This window comes from Mustela lutreola, chromosome 14 (assembly GCF_030435805.1).
Source record: "Mustela lutreola isolate mMusLut2 chromosome 14, mMusLut2.pri, whole genome shotgun sequence".
Lineage (NCBI taxonomy): Eukaryota > Metazoa > Chordata > Mammalia > Carnivora > Mustelidae > Mustela > Mustela lutreola.
The window spans coordinates 17,028,636-17,054,544 of NC_081303.1; the positions used below are offsets into that span (position 1 = coordinate 17,028,636).

The 25,909-nt window shown below is 35.1% G+C and overlaps 1 protein-coding gene across 1 annotated transcript in view; it reads left to right on the top strand.

Annotated features, from left to right (window-relative positions):
* XPR1 (xenotropic and polytropic retrovirus receptor 1) overlaps positions 1-25,909 on the top strand; it is a 255,791-nt gene that overhangs the window by 184,318 nt on the left and 45,564 nt on the right. Inside the window, exons 7-11 of the mRNA XM_059146831.1 lie at positions 1,263-1,344; positions 14,295-14,485; positions 14,699-14,878; positions 20,484-20,655; positions 21,774-21,968. Of these exons, the coding sequence (XP_059002814.1) occupies positions 1,263-1,344; positions 14,295-14,485; positions 14,699-14,878; positions 20,484-20,655; positions 21,774-21,968 (820 nt within the window). The remainder of the gene's footprint in view (positions 1-1,262; positions 1,345-14,294; positions 14,486-14,698; positions 14,879-20,483; positions 20,656-21,773; positions 21,969-25,909) is intronic.

Sequence of the window (25,909 nt, forward strand, 5' to 3'; positions counted from 1 at the left end):
GGGACTTCAAAGGTAATAGAAATGTTCTGTTTCTGATGATGGGTGATAGGTGTAGGAACACTTTATTATTCAGTTCCTAATAGTTCAAATACATTATATGTATTCTTTTATATGTGATAAATTGCACAATTTTTTAAACTAGAAAAATTTTTTTTGAAAATACAAATGGCTTTCTTCCATCTGGATGCATTCAATCTTTAACAATTCAGATACCTGTTACTGGATAATTTGTAGGTCACAGAGATTCTCAAGGCTTTTTTTCATTTAAAGGTTTTAGGAAAACATTTAAACTATCTTAAATGTAGCATTTAAGATATTACACCTTTAACAACAATAGAAGTTCTTTATAATATTCATAGCAAATATTTAATCCCACAATATTTTCTCTCTCCTGTTTCTCATACCTTTATGTTTAAAATATCAGAACACTTTCTTTTATATTAGAAAACAGTTTACTTCCTTTTATCATTTTCTAAATAAAAACCTACCAGTGCCTTCTTAGCGCAGTAGGCAGCGTGTCAGTCTCATAAATAAAAACCTACCATAAAGTAGAGAAAAATACTTTTGAACCTACATGCTCTGGATATTCTGATATTCCAGTTCTCTGGAGAATGTCTGTTGTATCTCAAAAATTCACTTTAGGGACACCTGGGTGGCTCAGTCGATTAAGTGTCTTCCTTTAGTTTAGGTCATAATCCCAGGGCCCTGGGACTGAGCCCCATGTTGGGCTTTCTGCTCAGCGGGGAGCCTACTTCTACCTTTCTCTGCCTGCTGCCCCACTTGCTTGTGCTCTCTCTCAAATAAAAAAATGAAATCTTTTTAAAAAATTCACTTTGTTACCCCAGTGTTAATAGTGTAAGTAATATAGAAAACAAGTGTTCTTAATTTTGCCATTGTCTCAATACCAAATATGTGAATTCCGAGTAATAGTGACCTACAAAATTTAAAGAGATATATCTTGTGAAAATGAAATTGCACTTAGATTTCTCCTACAAGAAAAACTCAGTATATATATAATTCAGTGTTTAAGATTAAATTCTTGGTTACTTAGTAACTCAGATTTTTGTAAAGGAATTCAAATAACTATATTACAAGAGAATTAAGGATGTTTCTCTGGTTCTGATTTATAAAAAATTCAGTTCTTAAAATATTTTTGTTTTCATGGTAGAGCTTTGGGACTCATACTACTAATTTATTACAGCATATACTAAATGTGTGCAGTGTTTTGCCCTTTGATCAGCATGCTGTTTTTCTGTCTACAGCCTGCACCAGCATGGACTACTTTTAGAGTTGGCCTATTTTGTGGAATATTCATTGTACTGAATATTACCCTTGTGCTTGCCGGTAAGTTGTTTAAATTTTGAATTAAATTATCCTTAGGAATATGCCTATGTTATATTCTATTTCTCTGTCAAAACTACCACCAAACTAACAGAGCTGCTACCGAAAGAGAAATTTGCCAGGGCTAAGTTTTGGTTGTTACATATGATTTGAAGGGATGGGGTGGTATTTGGTCATTTGTTCATTTTTTTTTTAATTTTGGGTATAGTTATCCTTTAAAACATTGCTAGATTATGACTTTTATTCTCCATCGTTCTCTTATTTTTATGTATAATTTCTTGTTCAAAGTTCAGTTATCAGGAACCTCAGCTTCCTTGATCACAGTTGAGAGTAATTAAGGATGCAAAATTGATGTACTAAAGTTCATTCACTTTGCTTATTGGAGTCTCTCTCACGTCATTTCCAGATTGTATTTGCAATTACTTTGAATATAATTTTAAGAAACGTGGTTGTGTAATTTCCTATTCTAAAGAAGTTAAGAATTAGAAAGAAATTGGAGGAATTGCTGAAGCAAGGGAATTCCCAGCATCAAGAAATGATATAACAGCAAGAGAGACATTATCTTACTAAACTTCCCAACAGAATTTGACATACTCCTCAGCAGCATTTGACATTGTGGATCATTCCTTCTTAAAACCCTTTCTTTACTTGGTTTTCCTGGGAAACTGTATTCTGCTGGTAGTTCTTTCCAATCTCCTTTGCTAACTATTCTTTTCTTTGTGACATCTAAATGTTGGACAGTATGGCTGGGCTGAATCCTCAAATTTCTTTCTCTGTCAACTTTCATTTCCTACCTAGGCAATCTTATTCAAGCCTGTGTCTATAAACATTATCTGTATGCTAATGACTCTCAAGTATGTCTGCTCTCTCCTCTGAATGATAATCTAATTGACTATTTGGATTTGTAGTAGGCATTTCAAACTTAGGAGGACAAATTTTTTTTTTTAGCCCCAAATACTCTTTCTTTTCCATAAATCATCACTTTTTGTCAGGGTATCGGGCCACAAACCTGTAGCCTCTCTTTTCTCTCATACCTTATCTCCAGTTGATCAGCAGATCCTTACTTTCTCTTTAAAATGTGGTTGGTTGGTTTGTTTTTGGCTCTGCATTCAGCATGAGGTCTGCTTGAGATTCCCTCTCCCTCTGCCCTTCCCCCTGCTCATGTGCACTGTCTCTGTAAAACAAAATAAAATCTTTTTTAAAAATTAAAATGTTTTTTTTTTAAGTATAGCTGACATACAATGTTACATTGATTTCAAGTGTACAACATAGTGATTCAACAACTCTGCATTATGGTATGTTCGTGACAAGTGTAGGTACCATCTGTCACCATACAACACTATTATAATGCGATTGTCTATATTCCCTTTCATCCCCTGACTTATCCCTTCCATAACTAGAAGCCTCCTTCGCCCATTTTGAATCTGACCACATCAACCAGTGCCATCCTTGTCTAAGCAACTGTTTTTTGCTTGGTATACTGCAGTAGCCTTCTGAACTTGTCTCACTAGGCCACTCTTGCCTCCTTTTAGCCACCAGCGTCTTTTCTTTTTTTTTTTAAAGTAAGTTAGATCGTATCACTGCCCTCCTCAATATCTCTTTATGGCTTCTCTTACAATCAAGTTGAAACTTCTTACTATGGCCTAGAAGACCCTATAGGGTCTTGCCGTATAGGTCTTTCTAACTTTATATCCTGTCATACTCTCCATACTCAGTTTCACTCTGTTTCCAAGTACATTTGTGGTGGTACTATTCCTTGAACTCACCAAGCTCATCCCATAAATGATCCCTTGTAGTTGCCTAAATGTTTCTAACACAGTGCTACACATATAGTAGATGTTTAAGAAAAAACTTATTGAACTTGCTTTTCCTGATTAACATTCTTCTTAAGATTGTAAATTATAAATTATGAAATTATAACCCAAGTTGTAATGACTCCTAGCAAGCGTATGAACTTAACCTGTTGACAGTGTATTTTCATTTGTGTTTTTAGACTTCTCCCTCCTACCAATTACTAAAAATTATATCTAATAAAATCATGAGTAAGCTCATGTTTTAATATTGGCATAATTTATGATCATATTTTAATTTAGTTCTATTTCTTTAAATGAATGCAGTCTATTTATATAGACTACATAGAAATATTGCATAAAAACCCAGCCCTTGATTTTTGAGCCACTGTTAGGAAAGAAACACTGACTTGTCTTAAAAAACCCTTGCCTGGGTTTCAGTCTCAGATCCACTGTTTGTTAATTGTTTTGGCTTTAAGGATATCATTTAACTTCTCTGAAATAACTTCCTTATTAGGTGAGCTTACTACCCTAAATTTACAAGGTTGTTTTAGAATTCATTCATTCAACAGGTAAATTTTATGTATTTCATGATTATGCTTGATATTATGAGTCTTAAATAAGAGAATCCCTTTCCTTATGAAGTTTATTATGTCAGAGAGATTAAAACAGTAATAATACACTACAAGACAGAAAATCTTAAATGTTCTAAGCAGGTCAAAGGAACAAAGTGATTACTTTAAATGAAAGCATCAGTGAAGACTTTATGGAGGAAATGGCATTTTTGCTGGACACTGATGGAGGGAAAGGCATTCTAAGAGGAAACAGATAAGCAGAGATTTAGTTGGTAGGGGACCAGGGTAGGGCATAGGAGGAGGGAGTGGGTTACAAAGGGGAGAAAGGATAAATCACCTAGTGTGAAGGAGAGTATTAGATAATAAGAGTGGAAGATACTTAAAATCACTTCATGGAGATCAACTAAGAAGTATAAGTAATACATAGGTCGCCTGGGTGTCTCAGTCGGTTAAGGATCTGACTCTTGATTTTGGCACAAGTTGTGATCTCAGGGTCTTGGGATTGAACCCCATGTCACCTGTTGGGCTCTGTGCTCAGCAGGGAGTCCACTAGAAATTCTCTCTGCATGTCCCTCTCCCTGCACTCCTCCCTCCAGTCACATGCACACATGTGCACACACTGTCTCCCTGTTTCCTCAAATAAACAAATCTTACAAAAAAAAAAAAAGTAGTACAAAACATGTTTATAGTTGTAAAGTACCAGATCAGTATAAATTATAAGGTGTATGTGATGGGAGTTGTTCTTTCTAAGAAAAACCTCAATCATTTGTGTGTGAAGTTTTTTTTTTAATTTTCAAGATGAGTATGGTTATAATTATCATCATTGTCAAATAATAAGAAAAAAATAAACTTCATTCTTTTTATGTGAGTGCATTGAAAAGTTTTTTTAAATTCAGGGACAAATTAAGGTTTTGTTTTCTTTTGTAAATACAGGCTTTTGTGAGACACTCTAATTTTTTGTTTTTAACTTATGTGGTTTATGCATTTAGGGTGGTGCATTATGTTCTCTCACCTCAGAACACTTCTTTGTTTGATCTTTATGTTGGGCCAAAAGGAGGAGGCAGAGCAAATATAAAGCCAACTGTCTATCCTTACTTATCTCCCAGCGGGTACTAAAAGATAACAGTGTTGAGAGATGAGAGAGAAACACAGCAGTAGTAATGCATGTACAAGCACGATTCTTTTTTTCATTCACATCAAAAAATAATGTGCATAATTGCTGTAGTTTCTCAAGGGGATATGACCTGATATTTAATAATTTGTCTGAAATTCACATACTTCAGATAGTTTGATGAAGATGAAAAGTTACCTAATTAGATTTTTTTAAACTGTTCTCTTATAAATTTCTAAGTAATCTTTATTTAATTTGATACAATAACAGTATACCATATTTCATTTTTTGGTTTCATAAAGATATGAGTTTGGCTATTTAAAACACATAAAACTGTGTGAAATAACAAGCACTCATACCCTAATAGTAAGAGTAGTGATTGTTTCGATCTCTTTGGAGGATAATTTCACAGTATATGTAAAATTTTAAATGCAGTCACTTTGGTCTAGCAATTTTATTCCTAGAAATTTATCTTACAAACGTATGTGGGTATAAGGACATAAGGACATACATGAGATGTATGTATTCACTACCATTTCATTTATAGTTGCAAAATCCTAGAAACCACTGAAATGTCCATCAGTTAGGAATTGTTTATAAAACTAAATGATATTACCTCTGTACAATGAAATGTCATGAAGGTATTAAAGTGAATGAATGAAAATGGGTATAGCACTTTGGAGAACTGTTTGGCACTCTCTACCAAAACTGAACATACACTATACTGGGTTGTTTCTATCCCCCAGTTAATGTGTATTGTGCTGCTGTGAACACGCATATTCATGGATTTGTTTGGGTACCTGGTTTCAGTTCTTTTGGATATATGTCTAGTAGGAGTGGAGTCATTCAGTTATGTGCTAATCTATGTTTAATCTTCTGAGGTGCCACCAAATTGTCTTCCATAGAGGCTACACCATTTTTCCTTTTCACTAGCAATTTATGAGGGTTCCATGTTCTTTACATGCTTACCAACTTAATCATTTTCCTTTTTATTTATTTAGTTAGTTAGTTATAGCCATCCTAGTGGGTGTGAAGTGATATCTTGTTAATGTTTTGATTTGTATTTCCCTGATGACTAATGGTATTGAGCATTGTTTCATATGCTCAGTGCTCAAACTTGTTGGCTATTTGTTTATTTTCTTTGGAAAAATGTCTAAGTCCTTTGCTCATTTTTTAATTGAGTTGTCTTCTTCTTAAGTTACAAGATTTCTTTATATGTCCTGGGTAATAGACCCTTACCAAGACACAAGATATGCAAATATTTTCTCCCATTGTATAGACTGTTTTTCACTTTCTTCATTATATCCTTTGATGCACAAAAGTTTTTAATTTTGATAAAGCCTGATTTATCTATATTTTTCTTTCTTTGAACTAATTTTTGTACATGATGAGAGATAGGGGTTCAACTTCATTCTTTTGCTTATGGATATCTAGTTGTCCCAGCACCATTTGCTGAAGAAAATATTCTTTTCCACTGAATGGTCTTGGCACTCTTGTTGAAAACTAATTTATTCATGAACTCCCAATTCCATTCCATTTGTCTGAGTGTTTGTTTTTATGCAAGTACCACACTGTTTTATAGTAAATTTTGAAACCACAAAAGATGAGTCCTCTAACTTTGATCTTTTTCAACAATGTTTTGGCTATCCATGGCCTCTAGTAATGTCATATGACGTTAAGGATCAAGTTTTCCATTTCTGCAAAAAAAGACCATTGTAATTTTGATAGGGATTATAATAAATCTGCAGAACACTTGAGCATTGCCATCTTAACAGTATCAAGTCTTGTAAATCCATGAACATGGAATTCCTTTCGGCAATGTTTTGTAGTTTTTTAACGTACACATCTTACACCTTAAGTAAATTAATTCCTACATGTTTTATTCTTTTGGGTGCTATTGTAATTGGAATTGTTTTCTTAATTCCGTTTCAGAGTATTTGTTGCTGATATATACAAAAACAACTAACCTAAATAGTAAGACGTGGTTTCAGGTCAGATCCTGATCTTGGGGTCATGGGATCAAGCCCTGCATTGGGCTCCACTCTCAGCACAGAGTCTGCTTCAGATTGTTTGTCCCTCTGTCTCTCCCCACACCTCTCTCTAAAATAAATAATTAAATCATTTTTAAAAGAAAGATACCCTAATATAGCACCTAATAATACCATTCTTCATTTCCTTTCCTTACTTTTTTTTTTCTTTTAAAACCCTTATCACTATCTGACATTTTACAGAATAGTTTCTGGAAGACAGATATTTTTTCTGTTGTTTATTACTGAAATTCCAGCTCTTTGAATGCTTTTAGGTATAGTAGGCATGTAATAAATATTTGTCAAATTAATGAAAAAAAAATGAGGCTTCCTCAAGCAAAAGGAAAAAGAAACTGATGTATACTGAATACTTGTCATTGTTTTAGGCATGTAACATATGTTTATCACATTTGATCTTTTTTTAAAGTATAATTTCATCTTTATTGATATTTTTAAAATTTATATTCAATTAATTAATGTTGTATTATTAGTTTCAGAGGTAAAGTTCAGTGATTCATCAGTCTTACATAACACCTGGTGCTCATTACATCATGAGCCTTCCTAATGCTCATCACCCAGTTACCCTATCTACCCCCCCACCTCCCTCCCTCCAACAACCCTTGGTTTTTTCCTATAATAAAGACCCTCTTATGGTTTATCTCCCTCTCTGGCTTTATCTTGTTTTATTTTTCCCTCCCTTCCTGATAATCCCCTATTTTGTTTCTTAAGTTCCACATATGAGTGAGATCATATGATAATTATCTTTCTCTGATTGACTTATTTCGCTTAGCATAATACCTCTAGTTGCTTCCACATCATTGCAAATGGCCATATTTCATTTTTTTTCCAATGGCTGAGTAGTTTTCAATTGTATATATACCACATCTTTATCCATTCAGCTGTCAATGGACATCTAGTCTCTTTCCATAGTTTGGCTATGGTGGACACTGCTGCTCTAGACATTGGGAAGCAAGTGCTCCCTCAGATCACTACATTGGAATCTTTAGGGTAGATACCTCGTAGTGCAGTTGCTGGGTCATAGCTCTATTTTCAACTTTTTGGAGAACCTCTGTACTGTTTTCCAGAGTAGCTGCATGAGCTTGCATTCCCACCAACAGTGCAAGAGGGTTCCCTTTTTCCACATTCTTACCGGCATCTGTCATTTCCTGACTTGATAATTTTAGCCATTCTGACTGGTGTGAGATGGTATCTCACTGTGTTTTCTATTTGTATTTCCCTGATGCTGAGCAATACTGAACACTTTTTCATGTGTCTGTTGGCCATTTGTGTGTCTTCTTTGGAGATACATGTCTGCTCACATCTTCTGCCCATTTCTTGATCAAATTATTTGTTCCTTGGATATTGAGTTTGGTAAGTTCTTTATAGATTTTGTATGCTAGACCTTTATCTGATACATGTCTCATCCTGTCCGTTGTCTTTTGGTTTTGTCGACTATTTCCTTTGCTGTGCAAAAGCTTTTTATCTTGATGAAGTCCCAGGAGTTCATTCTTGCCTTTAGAGATGTGTCTAGCAAGAAGTTGCTGAGACCGAGGTTGAAGTGGTTGCTGCCTGTGTTCTCCTCCAGGATTTTGATGGACTCCTGACTCACATTTAGGTCTTTCATCCGTTTTGAGTTTGCCTTTGTGCATAGTGTAAGCAAATGGTCCACTTTCATTCTTCTGTATGTGACTGTCCAATTTTCCCAACACCGTTTGTTGAAGAGACTGTCCTTTTTCCATTGGATTTTCTTTCCTGCTTTGTCGAGGATTAGTTGAGTGTAAAGTTCAAAGTCTATTTCTGGGTTCTCTATTCTGTTCCATTGATCTGTGTCTGTTTTTGTGCCAGTACCATACTATCTTGATAATCAGAGCTTTGAAGTAGAGTTTGAAGTCTGGAATTGTGATGCCACCAATTTTGGTTTTCTTTTTCTACGTTCCTTTGGGTATTTGGGGTCTTTTCTGGTCCCATGTAAATTTTAGGATTATTTCTGGAACTCTGTGAAAAAAAGTTGGTGGTACTTTGATAGGGATTGCATTGAATACGAGTGGTTTGCTCTAGGTAGCCTAGACATTTTAAGAATGTTTGTTCTTCCAGTCCATGAGCATGGAACGTTTTTCCATTTCTTTGTGTCTTCCTCAATTTCTTCTATGAGTGTTCTGTAGTTTTCTGAGGACAGATCCTTTGCATCTTTGGTTGGGTTTATTCCTAGGTATTTTTTGGTTTTGGGTGCAAGTGTAAATGGGATCGACTCCTTAATTTCTCTTTCTTCTATCACATTGTTAGTGTACAGAAATGTGGTTAACTGTGCATTGATTTTTATATCCTGCCACTATGCTGAATTCGTGTATGAATTCTAGCAATTTTTGGGTAGAGTCTTCTGGGTTTTCCACATAGAGTATCGTGTCATGTGTGAAGAGTGAGCGTTTGACTTCTTGCCAATTCAGATGCCTTTTATTTCTTTTTTGTTGTCTGATTGCTTAGGCTAGGACTTCCAGTGCTATGTTGAACAGCAGTGGTGATAGTGGACATCCCTGCATGTTTCTGACCTTAGGGGGAAAGCTCTCAGTTTATCCCCATGGAGAATGATATTTGCTGTGGGCTTTCTGTCAATGGCTTTTGAAGTATGTTCCCTCTGTCCCTCCACTGTGAAAAGTTTTCATCGAGAAAGAATACTGTATTTTGTCAAATGCTTTTCCCATGTGTATTGATAGAATCATATGGTTCTTGTCCTTTTCTTTCATTAGCGTCGTGTATCGCATTGATTGATTTGCGAATGTTGAACTACCCTTGCTGCCCAGGAATAAATCCCACTTGTTTGTGTTGAATAATCCTTTTAAAGTACTGTTGGCTTCATGATGATAATTCTTGCATCCATGTTCATCAAGGATATTGATCTGTAGTTCTCCTGGTTGGCAGGGTCCTTGTCTGGTTTTAGGATCAAGGTAATGCTGTCCTCATAGAAAGGGTTTGGAATTTTTTTCTTCCATTTCTATTTTTTGAAACAGCTTCAGAGAAACAGGTATTAATTCTTCTTTAAATGTTCAGTAGAATTCCCCTGGGAAGCCATCCAGCCCTGGGCTCCTGTTTGTGGGGAGATTTTTGATTACTGCTTCAATTTCCTTCCTGGTTATGGGTCTGTTCTGGTTTCCTCTTTCTTCCTGGTTCAATTTTGGCAGTTTATACGTCTCTAGGAATACATCCATTTCTTCCAGATTGTGTAATCTCTTGGCATATATATAGTTGCTCATAATATGTCCTTATCATTGTTTATATTTCTTTGTTGTTGGTTGTGATTTCTCATCTTTCACTTGTGATGTTAGTTATTTGGGTCCTTTCCTTTTTCCTTCTTGATAATCTGGCCAGGGTTTATTGATCTTATTGATTCTTTCAGAGAACCAGCTCCTGGTGTTCATCTGTTCGCCTGTTCTTTTGGTTTCTATTTCATTGATTTCTGCTCTGATCTTTATTAATTCTCTTCTCCTGCTTGGCTTAGGCTTTATTTGCCGTTCTGTCTCTAGCTCCTTTAGGTGTAAGGTTAGATTGTGTATTTGAGACCTTTCCTGTTTCTTGGTAAAGGCTTATGTCGCTATATTCTTCCTGGTTAGGACCGCCTTTGCTGCATCCCAAAGGTTTTGAAAAGTTGTGTTTTCATTTTCATTTGTTTCCATGAAATTTTGAAAATTCTTCTTTAAGTTCCTGGTTGACCCATTCATTCTTTAGTAGGATGCTTTTTAGCCCCCTTGTATTTGAGTTCTTTCCAAATTTCCTGCTGTGGCTGAGTTCAAGTTTCAAAACATAGTGGTCTGAAAGTATGCTAGGAATAATCCCAATCTTTTGGTACCAGTTGAGACCTGATTTGTGTGTGCTAGTATGTGCTCTATTCGGGAGAGTGTTCCATGTTCACTCGAGAAGAATGTGTATTCTGTTGCTTTAGGATGCAATGTTCTGAATATATCTGTGAAGTCCCTCTGGTCCAGGTGCTGTTCAAAGTCCGTATTTCATTGTTGATCTTCGGCTAAGGTGATCTCTCTGTTGCAGTGAGGGGAGTGTTAAAGTCCCCTCCCATAACTGTATTCTTATCAAAATGTTTCTTTAATTTTGTTATTAACTGGCTTATATAATTGGCTGCTCCCAAGTTAGGGGCATAAAAATTTACAATTGCTAGATCTTCTTGTTGGATAGACCCTTTAATTATGATACACAGTCCTTCCTCATCTCTTATTAGTCCTTGGTTTAAAATCTAATTTGTCCAATATAAGGAATGTTACCACAGCTTTCTTTTGATGTCCATTAGTGTGATTCATGGTTTTCCACCCCCTTGTCTTTGGGTCTAAAATGAGTCTCTTGCAGACAGCATATCGATGACTCTTGCTTTTTTATCCAATCTGATACCCTGTGTCTTTTGATTGGGGCATTGGCCCATTTACATTCAGAGTAACTATTGAAAGATTTGAATTTAGTGCCATTGTCTTACCTGTCAAGTGACTGTTACTGTCTATTGTCTCTGTTCCTTTCTGGTCTGTTACTTGTGGGCTCTCCCTTTGCCTAAAGAACCCCTTTTATATTTCTTGCAGGGTTGTTTGATGATCACAAAATCTTCCTGGAAGGTTTTTAACACTCCTTCTATTTTGAATGACTTCCTAGCTGGATAAAGAATTCTTGGCTGCCTAATTTTCTCATTTAGCACCATGAATATATCCTGCCAGTCCTTTCTGGCCTTCCAGATCTCTGTGGAAAGGTCTGCTGCCAATCTAATCTTTGTGCCATCGTAGGTTACAGACCTCTTGTCCTGAACTACTTTTGGATTTTAGCTTTATCTCTAAGACTTGCAAGTGTCATTATTATATGTTGGGGTGTTGACTCATTTTTATAGATTTTGAAGAGTGTTTTCTGTGTCTTCTGTATTTTGATGCCTGTTTCCTCCCCAAATTAGGGAAATTCTCCATTATAATTTGCTTCAGTGTACCTTCTGCCCCCCCCCCCTTTCTTCTTCTGGGATCCCAACTGTTCTAATATTTTTTCACTTTATGTATCATTATCTCTCGATTCCTCCCCTTGTGATAGTAGTTGTTTATCTCTCTTTTTTCAGTTTGTTTATTCTCCATCATTTTGTCTTTTATATCACTAATTCTGTCTTCTGCCTCATTTATCCTAGCAGTTAGAGCTTCCCTTTTTTTGTCACATATCACTTATAGCCTTTTCAATTTTGATGTGATTAGATTTTAGTTCTTTTATTTCTCTAGAAAGGGATTCTCTAGTGTATTCTATGCTTTTTGAAGCCCCACTAGTACCTTTATAATCATTATTCTGATCTCTAGTTCTGACTTCTTACTTATATCAGTACTGATTAGGTACAGTAGTACCTAATTAATACAAATCAGGCAGTCAGTACTGCCTCTTATTCTCTTTTGTCAGGTGAGTTTTTCCTTGTCATTCTCGGAGAAATGATCATTTTTCTATTTGTAGAATTGCAGCAGTTCTTTTCTTAGGTCTCTTATTGAGTTTGCAGGTGTTTAGAATGATTTCAAAGCTATCTCAGTGAATTTCTGGGACCAAACAAAACTATGGTCTCCTCCTCTGCCATCTTTGAGTCTTTGGTCATATTAATCTTCTTGATAAACTCATGAGAATTGATATTATCACTATTGACCAATAAGGAAACGGAGATATGAGAAAATAAAATAATTTTACCTCGAGTAGCTATGATTTGAATTCTGGTCTACAATATTTGACTCCAAAGCAAAGGCTTTTTCTACCCTGTTATTTTTAAATTATTAAATATGCTATGTACTATAGAGAATATAAAGTTAAGAAGTAAATAGTTATTTAAATTAAGGATAAGATAGTATATCATCAAATTTCAAATGAGTCTAATATTAATTATTAATTAATAAATTATTAATTTTGTGGTTATATAGAAAACTGAGAAATCTTTAGCCAAATTGAAATATTTGGCACATAGTGGGTTCAAAATGAAACAATGATTCAATAAATTTATGAATAGGTAAGGATTTGGCTTTTAATATTAAGTAGAATGTGAATTGGTGGAGAGAAGGTGCAAGGTCATTTTAGGTATGGGGGCAACATAAGCCAATATGAAAAAGCAAATTTGTGAAAGACTAATAAAATTCACCAGGAGATAAAAATTAATGTTTAAAAAAGAGCACTGTGGGGGCGCCTGGGTGGCTCAGTGGATTAGGCCACTGCCTTCGGCTCAGGTCATGATCTCAGTGTCATGGGATCGAGCCCCACATCGGGCTCTCTGCTGAGCAGAGAGCCTGCTTCCCCCTCTGTCTCTGCCTGCCTCTCTGCCTACTTGTGATCTCTCTCTCTGTCAAATAAAATAAATAAAATCTTTAAAAAAAAAAAAGAGCACTGTGGTTTAAAGAAGAGTGAGTTGAAGACCAGTTTGTGGTGAAGAACTTGAATTACAAGGCTAAGGTGTTTGAACATTGTAGCTATTAGAGTACTACCGAGTAACAGTGGTACTGAACATTTTTATGGGCATACGGGCATAGGAATGTAATGGTTAAGACTGTGGGGTTTGGGGTACCTGGGTGGCTCAGTTGGTAAAGGGACTGCCTTCAGCTCAGGTCATGATCTTGGAGTACCAGATTTGAGTCCCGCATCATGCTCTGTGCTCTTCAAGGAGTCTGCTTCTCCCTCTAAACCTACCCCTCTCTCGTGCTCTCTCTCTCATATAATAAATAAATAAAATATTAAAAAAAAAAAAAAAAAGACCCTGTGGGGTTTGGAGCAGAACTGTCCGAGTTAAAATCCTGGTTCTGCCCTCTACTTGATTGGTAATCCTGAGCAAATTACTCAGCCTCTCTGTGCTGTAATTTCCTCACCAGTGAAAGGGGGAGAATAGTTTTTAACTCATAGAACCAGTGGGAGGATTAAATGAATTTTTACATGTAAAAATAGAGAACAATCCTTAGCACATAGTAAGTATTCTATAAATACTGTTACCATTAATATGACATTACCTTGTTCACTTGCTTTTATTTTCAGTTGCTTTCATGCATACTACGTCTTAATTTTCACAGCAACTCTATGAGATAAGTATTACTATAATCAGTTTAATAAGAGAGAGAGCAAAGCCAGAGAAGTTATATCATGCCAGAAATACTTAGCTGACAGAACTGATCTTTTGGTTTTAAACAATTTTGCTCTTATTCTCTATAATCTAAGAAACTAATGGAACAATGGACTACATGTCAAATGTGAAGTTTTAGGAAAATTATTCTGGTGAAATTTTGCAGAGTGAAATAAAAAAGGGAAAGAATGTGGAAGCAAGTTTCTCATGCTCTTGAGATGATCTAGGCTTGGGTTTTATTTGTAAAAAGCTTTTTATGCCAAAGACTGTGTCATTGAGTATTAAGAAATAAGATAACTAGAGGAGACATTATGAATTTTCTAACTCACCAATTAATTGATTTTTTTTCAGCTGTATTTAAACTTGAAACAGATAGAAGTATATGGCCCTTGATAAGAATCTATCGAGGTGGCTTTCTCTTGATTGAATTCCTTTTTCTACTGGGCATCAACACATATGGTTGGAGACAGGCTGGAGTGAATCATGTGCTCATCTTTGAACTTAATCCAAGAAGCAATTTGTCTCATCAGCATCTTTTTGAGGTAATCAAAGCAAGATATAAAGTCTCATGAATTTATTTCACATTAGCTATATATAGCTGTTTTCATGGATACTGAAATCCACCTTCTACTTGAAGAAGATTATTGACATAATATCTAAACTTTTATTCTACCTTTGTTTTATTAAAGATGTATCTGAGTAATGGTAAAAATAAAAATAACAATTTTCTCTTTGTCTTTCCCATCCTTCATCAGATTGCTGGATTCCTTGGGATATTGTGGTGCCTGAGCCTTCTGGCATGCTTCTTTGCTCCAATTAGTGTCATCCCCACATATGTGTATCCACTTGTCCTTTATGGATTTATGGTTTTCTTTCTTATCAACCCCACCAAAACTTTCTATTACAAGTCCCGGTTTTGGCTGCTTAAACTGCTGGTAAGTCCAGAAATTTGTCTACCATTTTTAGAGTGGCATATTGGTCATTGGCTTCCTCCAGGTGGAAACCCAGTCTGCTGTATTGTGCAACTCCAGAAGGCATGGTTCACTTCATAGTCTATGTGAGTGGTGCTCTAGAGCCAGGGATGTAGAATATAGTGTAATTGGTACACCTTATATTGTACTGTGCAGTGGCCCTGGGAAAAATACTCATGCATTTTTTTTCCTCCTAAAAAAGAGGATGAAGTGTCCAGATATGAAATGATTTTGCAAATTAATAATAATTAATTCATGATCAATTTAAGTACTTTTAAATACAAATTATTTAACCAGCTGTGATAATATGTAGAACTCTTTGAATTTCTTTTTTTTAGAAGTGGTGAAGCTATTATTTTCCTGTAAATTGATAGTAGTAGTGAACCATTTTTATTTTATAAAAGATTAGTTCTCTAAAATCAGTAAGAGTATCTTATCAGATTGACATCTTTAATTTGAGAAATTGATTTTGATTATTGTTTATAATAAATTGCATTTCTTTTTCCACTTTACCTACTTCTTAATGATCTCAAAATCATACAGTGTTAGCAATAGTATATAGAATTTCTTGCAAAAATAGCTACTGTTATTTTTTGTGATAGTGTAAATATAGCTTGGGGAAGGACTTTTGCTTACTCCTGAGTTAAACCAGCTCTATTTTCAAAAGTAATCAGGAATGCTCTCCTGTACTTGTTTCTTAGGTTGTGAATGACAACTAACAGTAAAGTGAAGATTAGTGATTAAACTAACTAGACTGTACACATACTTTCAGAATTCTTATAGTTATTGTCTTACTTTTTTTTCTACCTTAGAAAGTATACTGCCTTGAAAATTGTAGTTTTAACTTCTTTTCCCTTTTATATGACCATTAAGTTTAGCAGAGGTTTTTTTTGTTCTTACCGGTACATTTCCTATATCTAGCATTAAATTTTTTTAAATCTGAAGACATAAATTATGGCTTTCCTATTAAAAAACATAGTAAGCACACAAGTAAAGAGCTAGTTATGTTATAGTACAGGTTAAGTATGTATAGCAATCAGGAAAAGAAAATGGCCCAGATCTCCTTGATTTATTTTCCCCCTAAGTTGATTATTATTTATTTGTATTTCTTATTTCTTCCAGTAGCATTTTTATCACGAATTGAGAATATCCCTCTTTTCCTCCAGTTTCAGTAAATATAATAAATAAAAGAGCAAATCATTCCTATTAAGTATAGCACCACTAGGCCTAACTTTGGGTCTAAGTGTGGAACTTAGATATACAAGGTATTTTGAAAAGTGTGAAATCACCTTGCATACATTTGGTCATCATTTAGAAAACATGCTTTTAAAGGACTTTTTTTTATGACAAAAATTTGAACCAGTTTTTTTGAAATTTATATTAAAAATAAATCATGTCCAATTAGTACCATATTAGATTACCTTTTTATTTTGAGAGCATTTGTCATTTTATTGCTAGATTTTGTAGAATTGTAAAACTTAGTTGCAGAAATATGTAGTATTCTTCTGGTTAGAAGGAAATAACTTTAAGATTATAAATACCTATTATCTTCTGCTTCAACTATTGTGAAATCTCTATATAGTTATTTGAAATGAGGTCTGAAAGACTCAGAAAACTCAGACGTTAATATGGTTTGCATTATTGCAGTAACAGAATAATACCATTGTGTACATTGTGTGTAAATGAGCATTTCCCCAGTGCATCCTTCTCTATTTAAATAATAAGCTATGATTCATGCATGACCAGTTAGTCTTATTAGCAGAACGATTCCCCATTGAGTAGACATTTATCGATGCATCCGCTGTGTGCTAATAAATGAGGACTTATTGATGGAATAAGTTGGCAGTGATAATATAATAAGGAATAACAGAATAGTAAAATGCACCATCAGAAGCAGTGAAATGACAAAGAAGCACTATGGTTTGTTATATGTGTAATAATAATTGTATACAGGAAAAATGTTTATAGAGCATCTTAATATTAATTGACCTATTAACTTATTTTAATTCAGATCTTACTGAGAAAACTTAACCTGAGACTTATATCTAGTGAATTAACAAAAATATTTCCACCCTAGTTATATTTCTCTTTTTTAAAAGCCTCATCGTAAAGTAAAAGTATATTTCCTTCTTTTTTTTCCTTTAATTTTCAGTGGAAAAGAATATATATCACTTAGCCATAGTGGTAGGCATTTGATGTCATTTATAATCATATTTAAATCTGAATCTATGGAATTTATATGCTATAAATCTCCACCAAAAAGCTAAAAAAATTTTATTAGAAATTCATTTATTTTGATACTTACATGTCAAATTAGTAGCTTATTTGCATTAATTAGGTCATAAATCTCTGCAGATCTATATTTATCCTAATTGGAAATCCAACTGGGAAACATAAGCAATGGCTCACATTTTCTTTAAAAAAAAAAAAAAATTAATTCTAAATGGCTACTTAATGTATTTTTTTTAAGATTTACTGATTTATTTTAGAGAAAGAGGAGGAGAGTTTGGGGGAAAGGGGCAGAAGGAGAGAGTCCTAAGCAGAATCTACACTGAGCATAGAGTCAAATGTGGAGCTCCATCCTAGGATCCCAAGATCATGACCTGACCCAAAACCAAGAGTCAGATACTAAACCAACTGAGTCACCCAGGCATCTCAAAGCTACTAAAAGTTTTTAAATTAAAGTCCTTTCCTATATAATTTGGAAATTGATTTTTCCAATAATTTCTTTTGTTCTATAGTAAAGTACGCATGTCTCTACTGTGAGAATAGAGAGGTATTCTCATTAAATAGTGCACTTTTCTGGACATTTTAATGTGCTAATTTGTTTCATCCTTTAAAAACCATGAGGTTGGTTCTATCAATCAACATTTTATAAATGAGGAAACCCAATTTCAAAGGAGTTAAATGCATAGCCAGTAAGTAATGGAGATGGAACTGAGCCTAGGCAGTCTGGTTCTACAATCCGTACTCTTAACCACTGCCATTTAACAGTGAGACCTGATAGTGACCTTACCTAAGGTGTTTAACTTTGATCTAGTGGTTCAAATTAAAGAATATAAAAATCAAAGGGTATGACTATTCACAAACCTCTAAAAGTAGAAATTAAACTTCATTTTCTTAACTATCTGCATTAACTTAGAAAATGATGTTAGCATATATCCTTTGTAATACCTTATTAGTGGCTTTTTGTGTATGTGGGTGAAACACCAGATTTTTTTGAATTGTTGCTAGCTTTCTTAATACTGTTACCCAGTGAATCATTATCATTTTAATCAAAATCACAATGTAGAAGTTGGAAGCCCTTAGCCAGAATTAGAACGGAAAGAGGAGAATTCTCCTTACTCAAAAAAGGGAATTCAGATAAATATAAGAAGAATCTGACTATGTGTAAATGTCAGGAGTTCAGTATGATCTGTTTATTTTCTACCCCCCTCACCTTTACCCTAGCTCTGACAGAGCTACTTGCTCTCCCTTCTTTGTATTTCTAGGATATTTTGTGTATCTATCTGTAATAGCACTTATTACACAGTGCTGTCATTATGTCTTTAGGTACCTATTTACCCAACCAGACTTTGGTTCCTTGAGAGTAGAAACTGTGTTTTATTTATCTCTGTACTTCCACAATGGCTGACATTTGGTAATAATTAATCTTTGTTAAATGTTGTATGTCTATAATTATATTGATTCCTTCCTTAGTTGTATTATACCAACATTTACTATCCCCTCCTTTTTTCCTTTTTTCATTTTCTCTCTTCTGTAAATTTTCCCCTCCAGTTTCCATTTTCATGGCATTCCCTTTCTTTTGTAATCCCATTTCCCTATCTCTTAGTGCATTCTCCTCTTCTGCTCTTAAGGAGGTTTTCCTTTATTAGCTAGCTTTTGAGGCTGGATTTGGCAGATTATGAGAGGGATGATAGCCTGTCTCATGTCCACAAGAAATTTGCTCTACGCTATCGTTTTCACGAAAGTCCATGACTAGGGATTGAGTTAGATTTCCTGATCCTTTTGATGTTATATCTTGAATTATCCTCTTGTTCTCTCTCTTTGAATCTTTAAAGTCTGCTCTGCACCCCAGAGTTTCTTAAAATACTATATAAACTGGTACCAGAACCTCTTCATGCCTAGTTAACTAAGATCTCCACCACTAAGCCCCCACCTCTTACCCCACCCCCCGAAAAACTTTATGGTTGCAAATGATAAAGCTTCTCTCTCTGGGTTATTGTACAACTTATTAAAAGAGCAAGAGAATGATCAAGAAATTGAGGCATGGACTCAAAATTTTTATCAGCTCCAGAAAATATTGCAAAGCCTGTACTATGCCTTGCAGAGATCTGGACTAATTTCCAAAGACCCAGTCAAATACCTTTCATAGATAGTTGGTGTCCAGGATGGATTCATAATATAGCCATTTATCACCATCAAATAATAAAGAGAATTGTTTACAAAACAAATAGAAAGAAACTGCCTAGTGTGAGGGGAAAGAGCCATTAGTCTCCCATGCTTAATATGTCTACTAAATGAATATAGCTAGATGGTAAGAGAGCTGTAATTTTAATTTCTCAAAACTGCTGCTCTGTGAGAATTCCTTGTATTAGGAGTTCATTTTTACCTGTTTGAGATAGAAAGGGTCTGACAGGTTGAGGGTAAAAGCTGCCTTCATCCCATCTTCACTTTCCTTAGGGCCTCTCAAGGCATTCTGCACAATTGGAGCCTGTTTCTAATGGTTACATTAGTATCTAAGTCTTCCTCTCTCTGCAGTGCCAGATTTCCCTTTGCATTGCTAAACAGTCTTCCACAGAATAGGTCAGGATGAGTTTGTTCAAGGTCATCTGTAAAAGGGGGATATGAATAGTATCAGGCTCATAGAATTGCTTTAGTTAATGGATTATGAAAAATACATTATGAGAAAAATACATAGCATGGATTAGTACACAGTAAATTTAATCTGAATTCATTTGACATTGTTTTATAACTGGGGATATGATTTGATGATTTTCATGGCATAATTTCAAGATAAATACCATTATTAACAAGGCATTAGTGAATTAAAAGTGACTTTGATTTAGAGAATAGGCAGGCATGCTTCAGGTGATGTACCATTCTTCCTTTCCTCTCCCTTGTAGGCAAAGAAGAGCTTTGTATTCAGTTAGCTAAGCTCTCATTGCAGCTAAGATGGGAGGATATTCCAGAAATTATCGTAGCACATGGGTCCCTAGCAAAATTTACCCTATAGCCTAACACTAGGCATACTCTCTGTGCTTCCATCTTCTGCCACCCTCTGCTTTCAGCTTCAACTCTTCCCACCCTCTGCTTTCTAACTATAGCTATTTCTGCCTTCTCTATCCTACTTTAATTTCCTTTCTTGGTTATCGATTCAACTCATTCCCTTCACTACTAATGCTCAACCTAGCCACTGTTGCCAGGTCCCTCCCTGTGTTAGTGATTGGTTCATTGGTTTCCATTTTATCAGCTAAAGTAATCATGCTGCATGGTCAGACAAAAATTAGAGAAATTGAATATGAATTTTCTTGTTTCTGTGTTTTTAAATTTTTTTTCATTCCCCCAGTTTCGAGTATTTACAGCCCCCTTCCATAAAGTAGGCTTTGCTGATTTCTGGCTGGCCGATCAGCTGAACAGCCTGTCAGTGATATTGATGGACCTGGAATATATGATCTGCTTCTACAGTTTTGAGCTCAAATGGGATGAAAGTGGGGGCCTGTTGCCAAATAATTCAGAAGGTAGGGTATGAATGTGCATCCATACCTCTAAACTGCCAACGTAAATCAAGAAATATTGGGAATGAGAAATTTAAGATCATGATGAAAACTCGTCCAATAATATTACAAACTTAATTAAATGTATTTGGCACTCTTTTAGCAATCTCTTTATCTGATACAATTTGGCTCTTTAATTATGTTATGATTTTAGCCATCCATTTGCCAAGAGATTTGCAACTTACACTTAAAAGAATTTAAAACCAGAAAAAAAAAAAATTCTAGTACATTGGTAGTTATATCACGAATGCTTTAATGCCAACAGTTTCCATTACAGTATTGCTGTATTATGAGCAAAAATACTGATTATTTAGAGAAGGATCACATGCTTTGAGAAAGTTATTATGGATTGTTTTTTAATTCTTACTGGGGATCTTGTTTTTTCTTCTGGCTCTTTTCCCCATGCTTGGTGTATTATTAAGGAATTTTGCCTTAATGTCAAAGACCAAATTTAGACATATTATGTATCATCTAATAAAAGTTAATAAAGCCAGTGGCAACACGTTTTCATTGATTACCAGCAGACCACAACTCTGTTGCAGCTTGATCACACTATAATGCATCCTCAGAATTTGAAGAAAATTTGATTTACCAACTCCATTCTTCTCATTTAAAAATATAAACTCTGCTCTTCATTAAAAAAGGGTGGAGTAGAGTGTGTATAACCCATTGCCATAAATTATGGCACTTTGGAGTTCATGAAATTAACTAGAGTCATCAGGGATATTTGTATGTTTTCCAGATGTATTAAATTATGGAACTAACATTTTTCCTTTAATTAGTGTACTCATCTTCTAATTTTCCTATAGTTTTATCACATTGCAAAGAAAGCGATTCAGAACAGGTAGTCTGAAATATGAGAGGGCAGATTTTCCCTGTCGGTTCACCCTATGGAGTTACCTTCTTTCCTTGGCTTATCTATCACTAAAAAGTTTGAGAACGTAGTTGTTGCAAAAAAGAGATTCTGAAACACAGGATTCTTGCTTTTATGGACTTTTGATAGTGGTTATAATATATAGTGAAATGATCTGAACAGGTTATTCTCTTAAATTACAATTTTTTCTCTTTTGAAATCTTCACAGAACCCGAAATTTGCCACAAATACTCATATGGCGTGCGGGCCATTGTTCAGTGCGTTCCCGCATGGCTTCGTTTCATCCAGTGCCTGCGCCGGTATCGGGACACAAAGAGGGCCTTCCCTCACTTGGTCAATGCTGGGAAGTACTCCACAACTTTCTTCACGGTCACGTTTGCAGCCCTGTACAGCACTCACAAAGGTATTCTGTGACTGCGAAGAGATCTTTTAAAACCCGAAGATTTTTCACAACTTATATCTGTTTCTTACTTTGGTTGCTCTTCCATTTGTCGTGCTCTTTTTTCCATTGAAGTTGGAATCCCCTCACTTATACTACTTTGTTCTTGAACACAATTTTAGTCTCATTCCAGGACTTACTAACATGTACCGCCAAAAAGAGTCAAAGTCATCCAGAAGAGGAAGGATTTGTGATAATGTGTAAAATCCTGATTATGTTTAATGTGCTCTATCTTAGACACCTTGGGCTTTCATTTGGTTTTTTAGACCCTTGTTCATTAATGAGGTTGGGAAATGCTAGGTGAAAAAGATTCCCTCTGGCAATCATGTATATTTTTAATCGCATTCCTTCACCAAGTAGTAAGGATTGTTTCCAGCCCATTTAACTGCAAATTAAGTTCTCTGATCTCTCTAGTTTCTTATCTCCATAGCAACCAGTTATTACTTGAGACTGCTCTTCTGTTGGGAGGAGAAAAAAGCTTTTAGGTTCTGAGCCACATGCAGTCAGTCCTTTTGAATTTTTAACCTTTTTCCAAGAAATGTCAATCAAACCTCTTGCTTGCTTTTACTAAAATGCATTCTGTCTTTGTCTATTTAAATCAGCTATCAGCCCACCCCTTTGAGGCTGCACCCTCATCTGTGGGTGGTAAAGAAGTGTTACTTATTGAAATTATTATAATTATTTTTTAATACTTAAGTAATTTTTTTCAGTGACTTTTTTGAATTGAAATACTGTATTTTAGGAGCCTTAACTAGTAGCTCCTAGCTACTTAGCTGAAGTATGTCTGATGGTCTTGAAAGCCTGGGGTACTGGTGTTTTCGTGAGGCTTGCAGTTTGGTCTAGTAGAACACTTTTTAGCATACTTCCACTTTTTGCAGTAGATTCTGCAGTTACAGTAATATTGATAATGCAGCCAATAATTTTATCATTATGTAGGCATTCTGATGAAACGATATAATTTAACTAAGTGCTTCCGTGAGAGAAACACATCCTGAAAGCTCCCATAATTTTAACTCTTGCTAAGGAATGCTATTCTTTAGTCTGGGCAAGCATCATGATTCACAAGGTTGTTACTAGACAATTTATAAGTCAGACAACTGATTTGATACATGGTACCTTATGCCTTAAGAGCCCTTTAGTTTTCTCCCATGCTGGGTAACAAAGTGGTTTTGGTTGAATATTTTAGGATGTAAGTTATCTTTAACTATACTGATACTATTCAGGATGAAGCAGAAAATCTTAATTCCTCAAATCTGTGCCAGCTTCACATTTAATAACCTAAAGCTAGAAGCATGGTTTGGATTGTATTGTGATCTTCAGACTTTTTTTTGTGCTCACATATTCCTTCAAAGAATTTTTAAAACGATATTATTATCATTTTTATTTTATTAAACTATTATTTAATCTATATTCTCTGGCATTTTTAAATTTACGTCTGAAATTTTTATCTTGTTTATTTTTTTTTAAGATTTTATTTATTTATTTGACAGAGAGATCACAGGTAGGCAGAGGGGCAGGCAGAGGGAAAGGGGGAAGCAGGCTCCCCCCTGAGCAGAGAGCCCAATGTGGGGCTCGATTCCAAGACCCTGAGATCATGACCTGAGCCAAAGGCAGAGGCTTAACTCACTGAGCCACCCAGGCGCCCCTCATCTTAAGTTTAAATAATTTCCTAAAATGTAGTTTACATTATATTTTAATTATTCAAAAACAATTTTTTAATTTTTTTAAAGATATATTTATTTGACAGGGGAGGGGGAGGGCAGAAACAGTATGTCTCGAGCAGACTGCACTGAGCACAGAGCTGGACAAGGTTCGATCTTACAACCCTGAGATCATGACCTGAACCAAAACCGAACTGAACACTTAACTGACTGAGCCACCCAGGTGCCCCTTAAATATTCACATTTTATTTTATTTTATTTTTAAAGATTTTATTTGTTTATTTGACACAGAGAGGGAGAGCACAAGCAGGGTGAGAGGCAGGCTGAGGGAGAGGGAGAAGCAGGCTCCCTGCTGAGTAGGGAGCCCGTTGTGCGGCTCAATCCCAGAACCCTGGGATCATGACATGATCTGAAGGCCGATACAACTGACTGAGCCACCCAGGTGCCCAAATATTCATATTTTAAAATAAAACGGCTAACCATTTTTATTAAGTGTATTCAGGTAGTCTAAATATAAAAGCATAATACTTACCATGGTTTACTGTTTTAAAAATAAAGTAACTTGGGGCGCCTGGGTGGTTCACTCAGTTTAGCATCTAACTCTTGATTTCAGCTAAGTTCCTGATCCCAGGGTCACAGGATCGAGCCCCAGCATCGTGCTCTGCACTCAACATGGAGTCTGCTTGTTCTTCTCCCTCTGATCTTCTTCCTGCTCCCCTCACTCCCACTCTCTGGCTCTCAAATAAATGAATAAATAAAATCTTTTAAAAATGTGGAGCAACTCTGACACAAATTTTACATCTCTTTTCCTTGAACTTTATTTTAATGTTTTTTATGTTTTAATGACTTTTGTTTGATATATATGTAAATTAAAATTAAGTTATTGATTTCCTGTTACTAGAAGATACTGAGAGATTTTTCTTCCTGTGTTGTAGTCATCATTACCCTGATTATTATTTATAGCTGGTCAAAGTAACATTACAAATGTATTATAAATTTTAATAATTATCACATAAACATTTCTTATTGAGAAAAATTTATGTTACTATTTCATTTTTCAGTTTTTATAGAAGTAAACTCTGAGAAGCCTTGTTAAATAGCCATATATGTGAGAATGCAAGTTTTATTGTTGCAGTGTCACTCAATATTTAGATAAATCGTCAGTTATACACAAAAGTTGCATTGTGGTCCATCATCATTAATTATTTTTATTGTTTTATCAAGTTTTCTTACCGAAAGCAAAAAGTTGAAAATAAACTGAGGAAAGTAAAGAATTAAACATAAACTAAACGGAAAAACGATTTGTTGATTACTAGAATCATTCACTTTCTTTGTTTATAGTGCGTATACCAAGAAGCTTGAGTAGAGTAGGACTATAGGATGTTTAATTTCAGATGTTCCTTGGTTAGCTCAGCATGCTCGAGAAATAATTAGAAAAATTGTTTTTTCTTGTGAGGATTAAATAAGGTATAATGTACATGGAATCACCTTATAAACTCTAACTTGCTATACAAATGGAATTTATCATTAAATGAAATAGAATTTTCTTTGCTGTCTAGAGCTGGTATAGGTATGACTTCCATAAGGAGAATCTTTTTTAGGGGAAGCCCTGATGATCCCTTGGGTGAGGGCGTGGTACTGGACAAGTATCAGTTAGGAATGTGTTTGGCTTTTTGTTCATGTAACACAGATATTTACTCACTAAACTTGATTCATATTTCACAGTCAAATTTTTTAAAAGCAAGCATTTTTTAGAGGGACCATTGGTTATATATCTTAATTGGTTATATATCTATAAAATATTAAAAAAAAAAACCTTTGTATTGTAGACACAGTAAATATTTCTGAAACTTTTTTTTCCCCCAAAGAAGCATAAAACAGAGAGGAAAAAATTGGAAAGACAAGTCAGGGACAGTTGAGTGATGGTCAAAAGTAGAATTTGATTTCTGTTGTTTTATTGGATAGTGTTCCAAGAGAAAAGGTATCAGAAAACATACACATTAGAAATAATCCTTGAGGGCGCCTGGGTGGCTCAGTGGGTTAAGCCGCTGCCTTCGGCTCAGGTCATGATCTCAGGATCCTGGGATCGAGTCCCGCATCGGGATCTCTGCTCAGCAGGGAGCCTGCTTCCCTCTCTCTCTCTCTGCCTGCTTATCTGTCTACTGTGAACTCTCTCTGTCAAATAAATAAATAAAATCTTAAAAAAAAAAAAAGAAATAATCCTTGAGCCGGAAAAATAGGTTC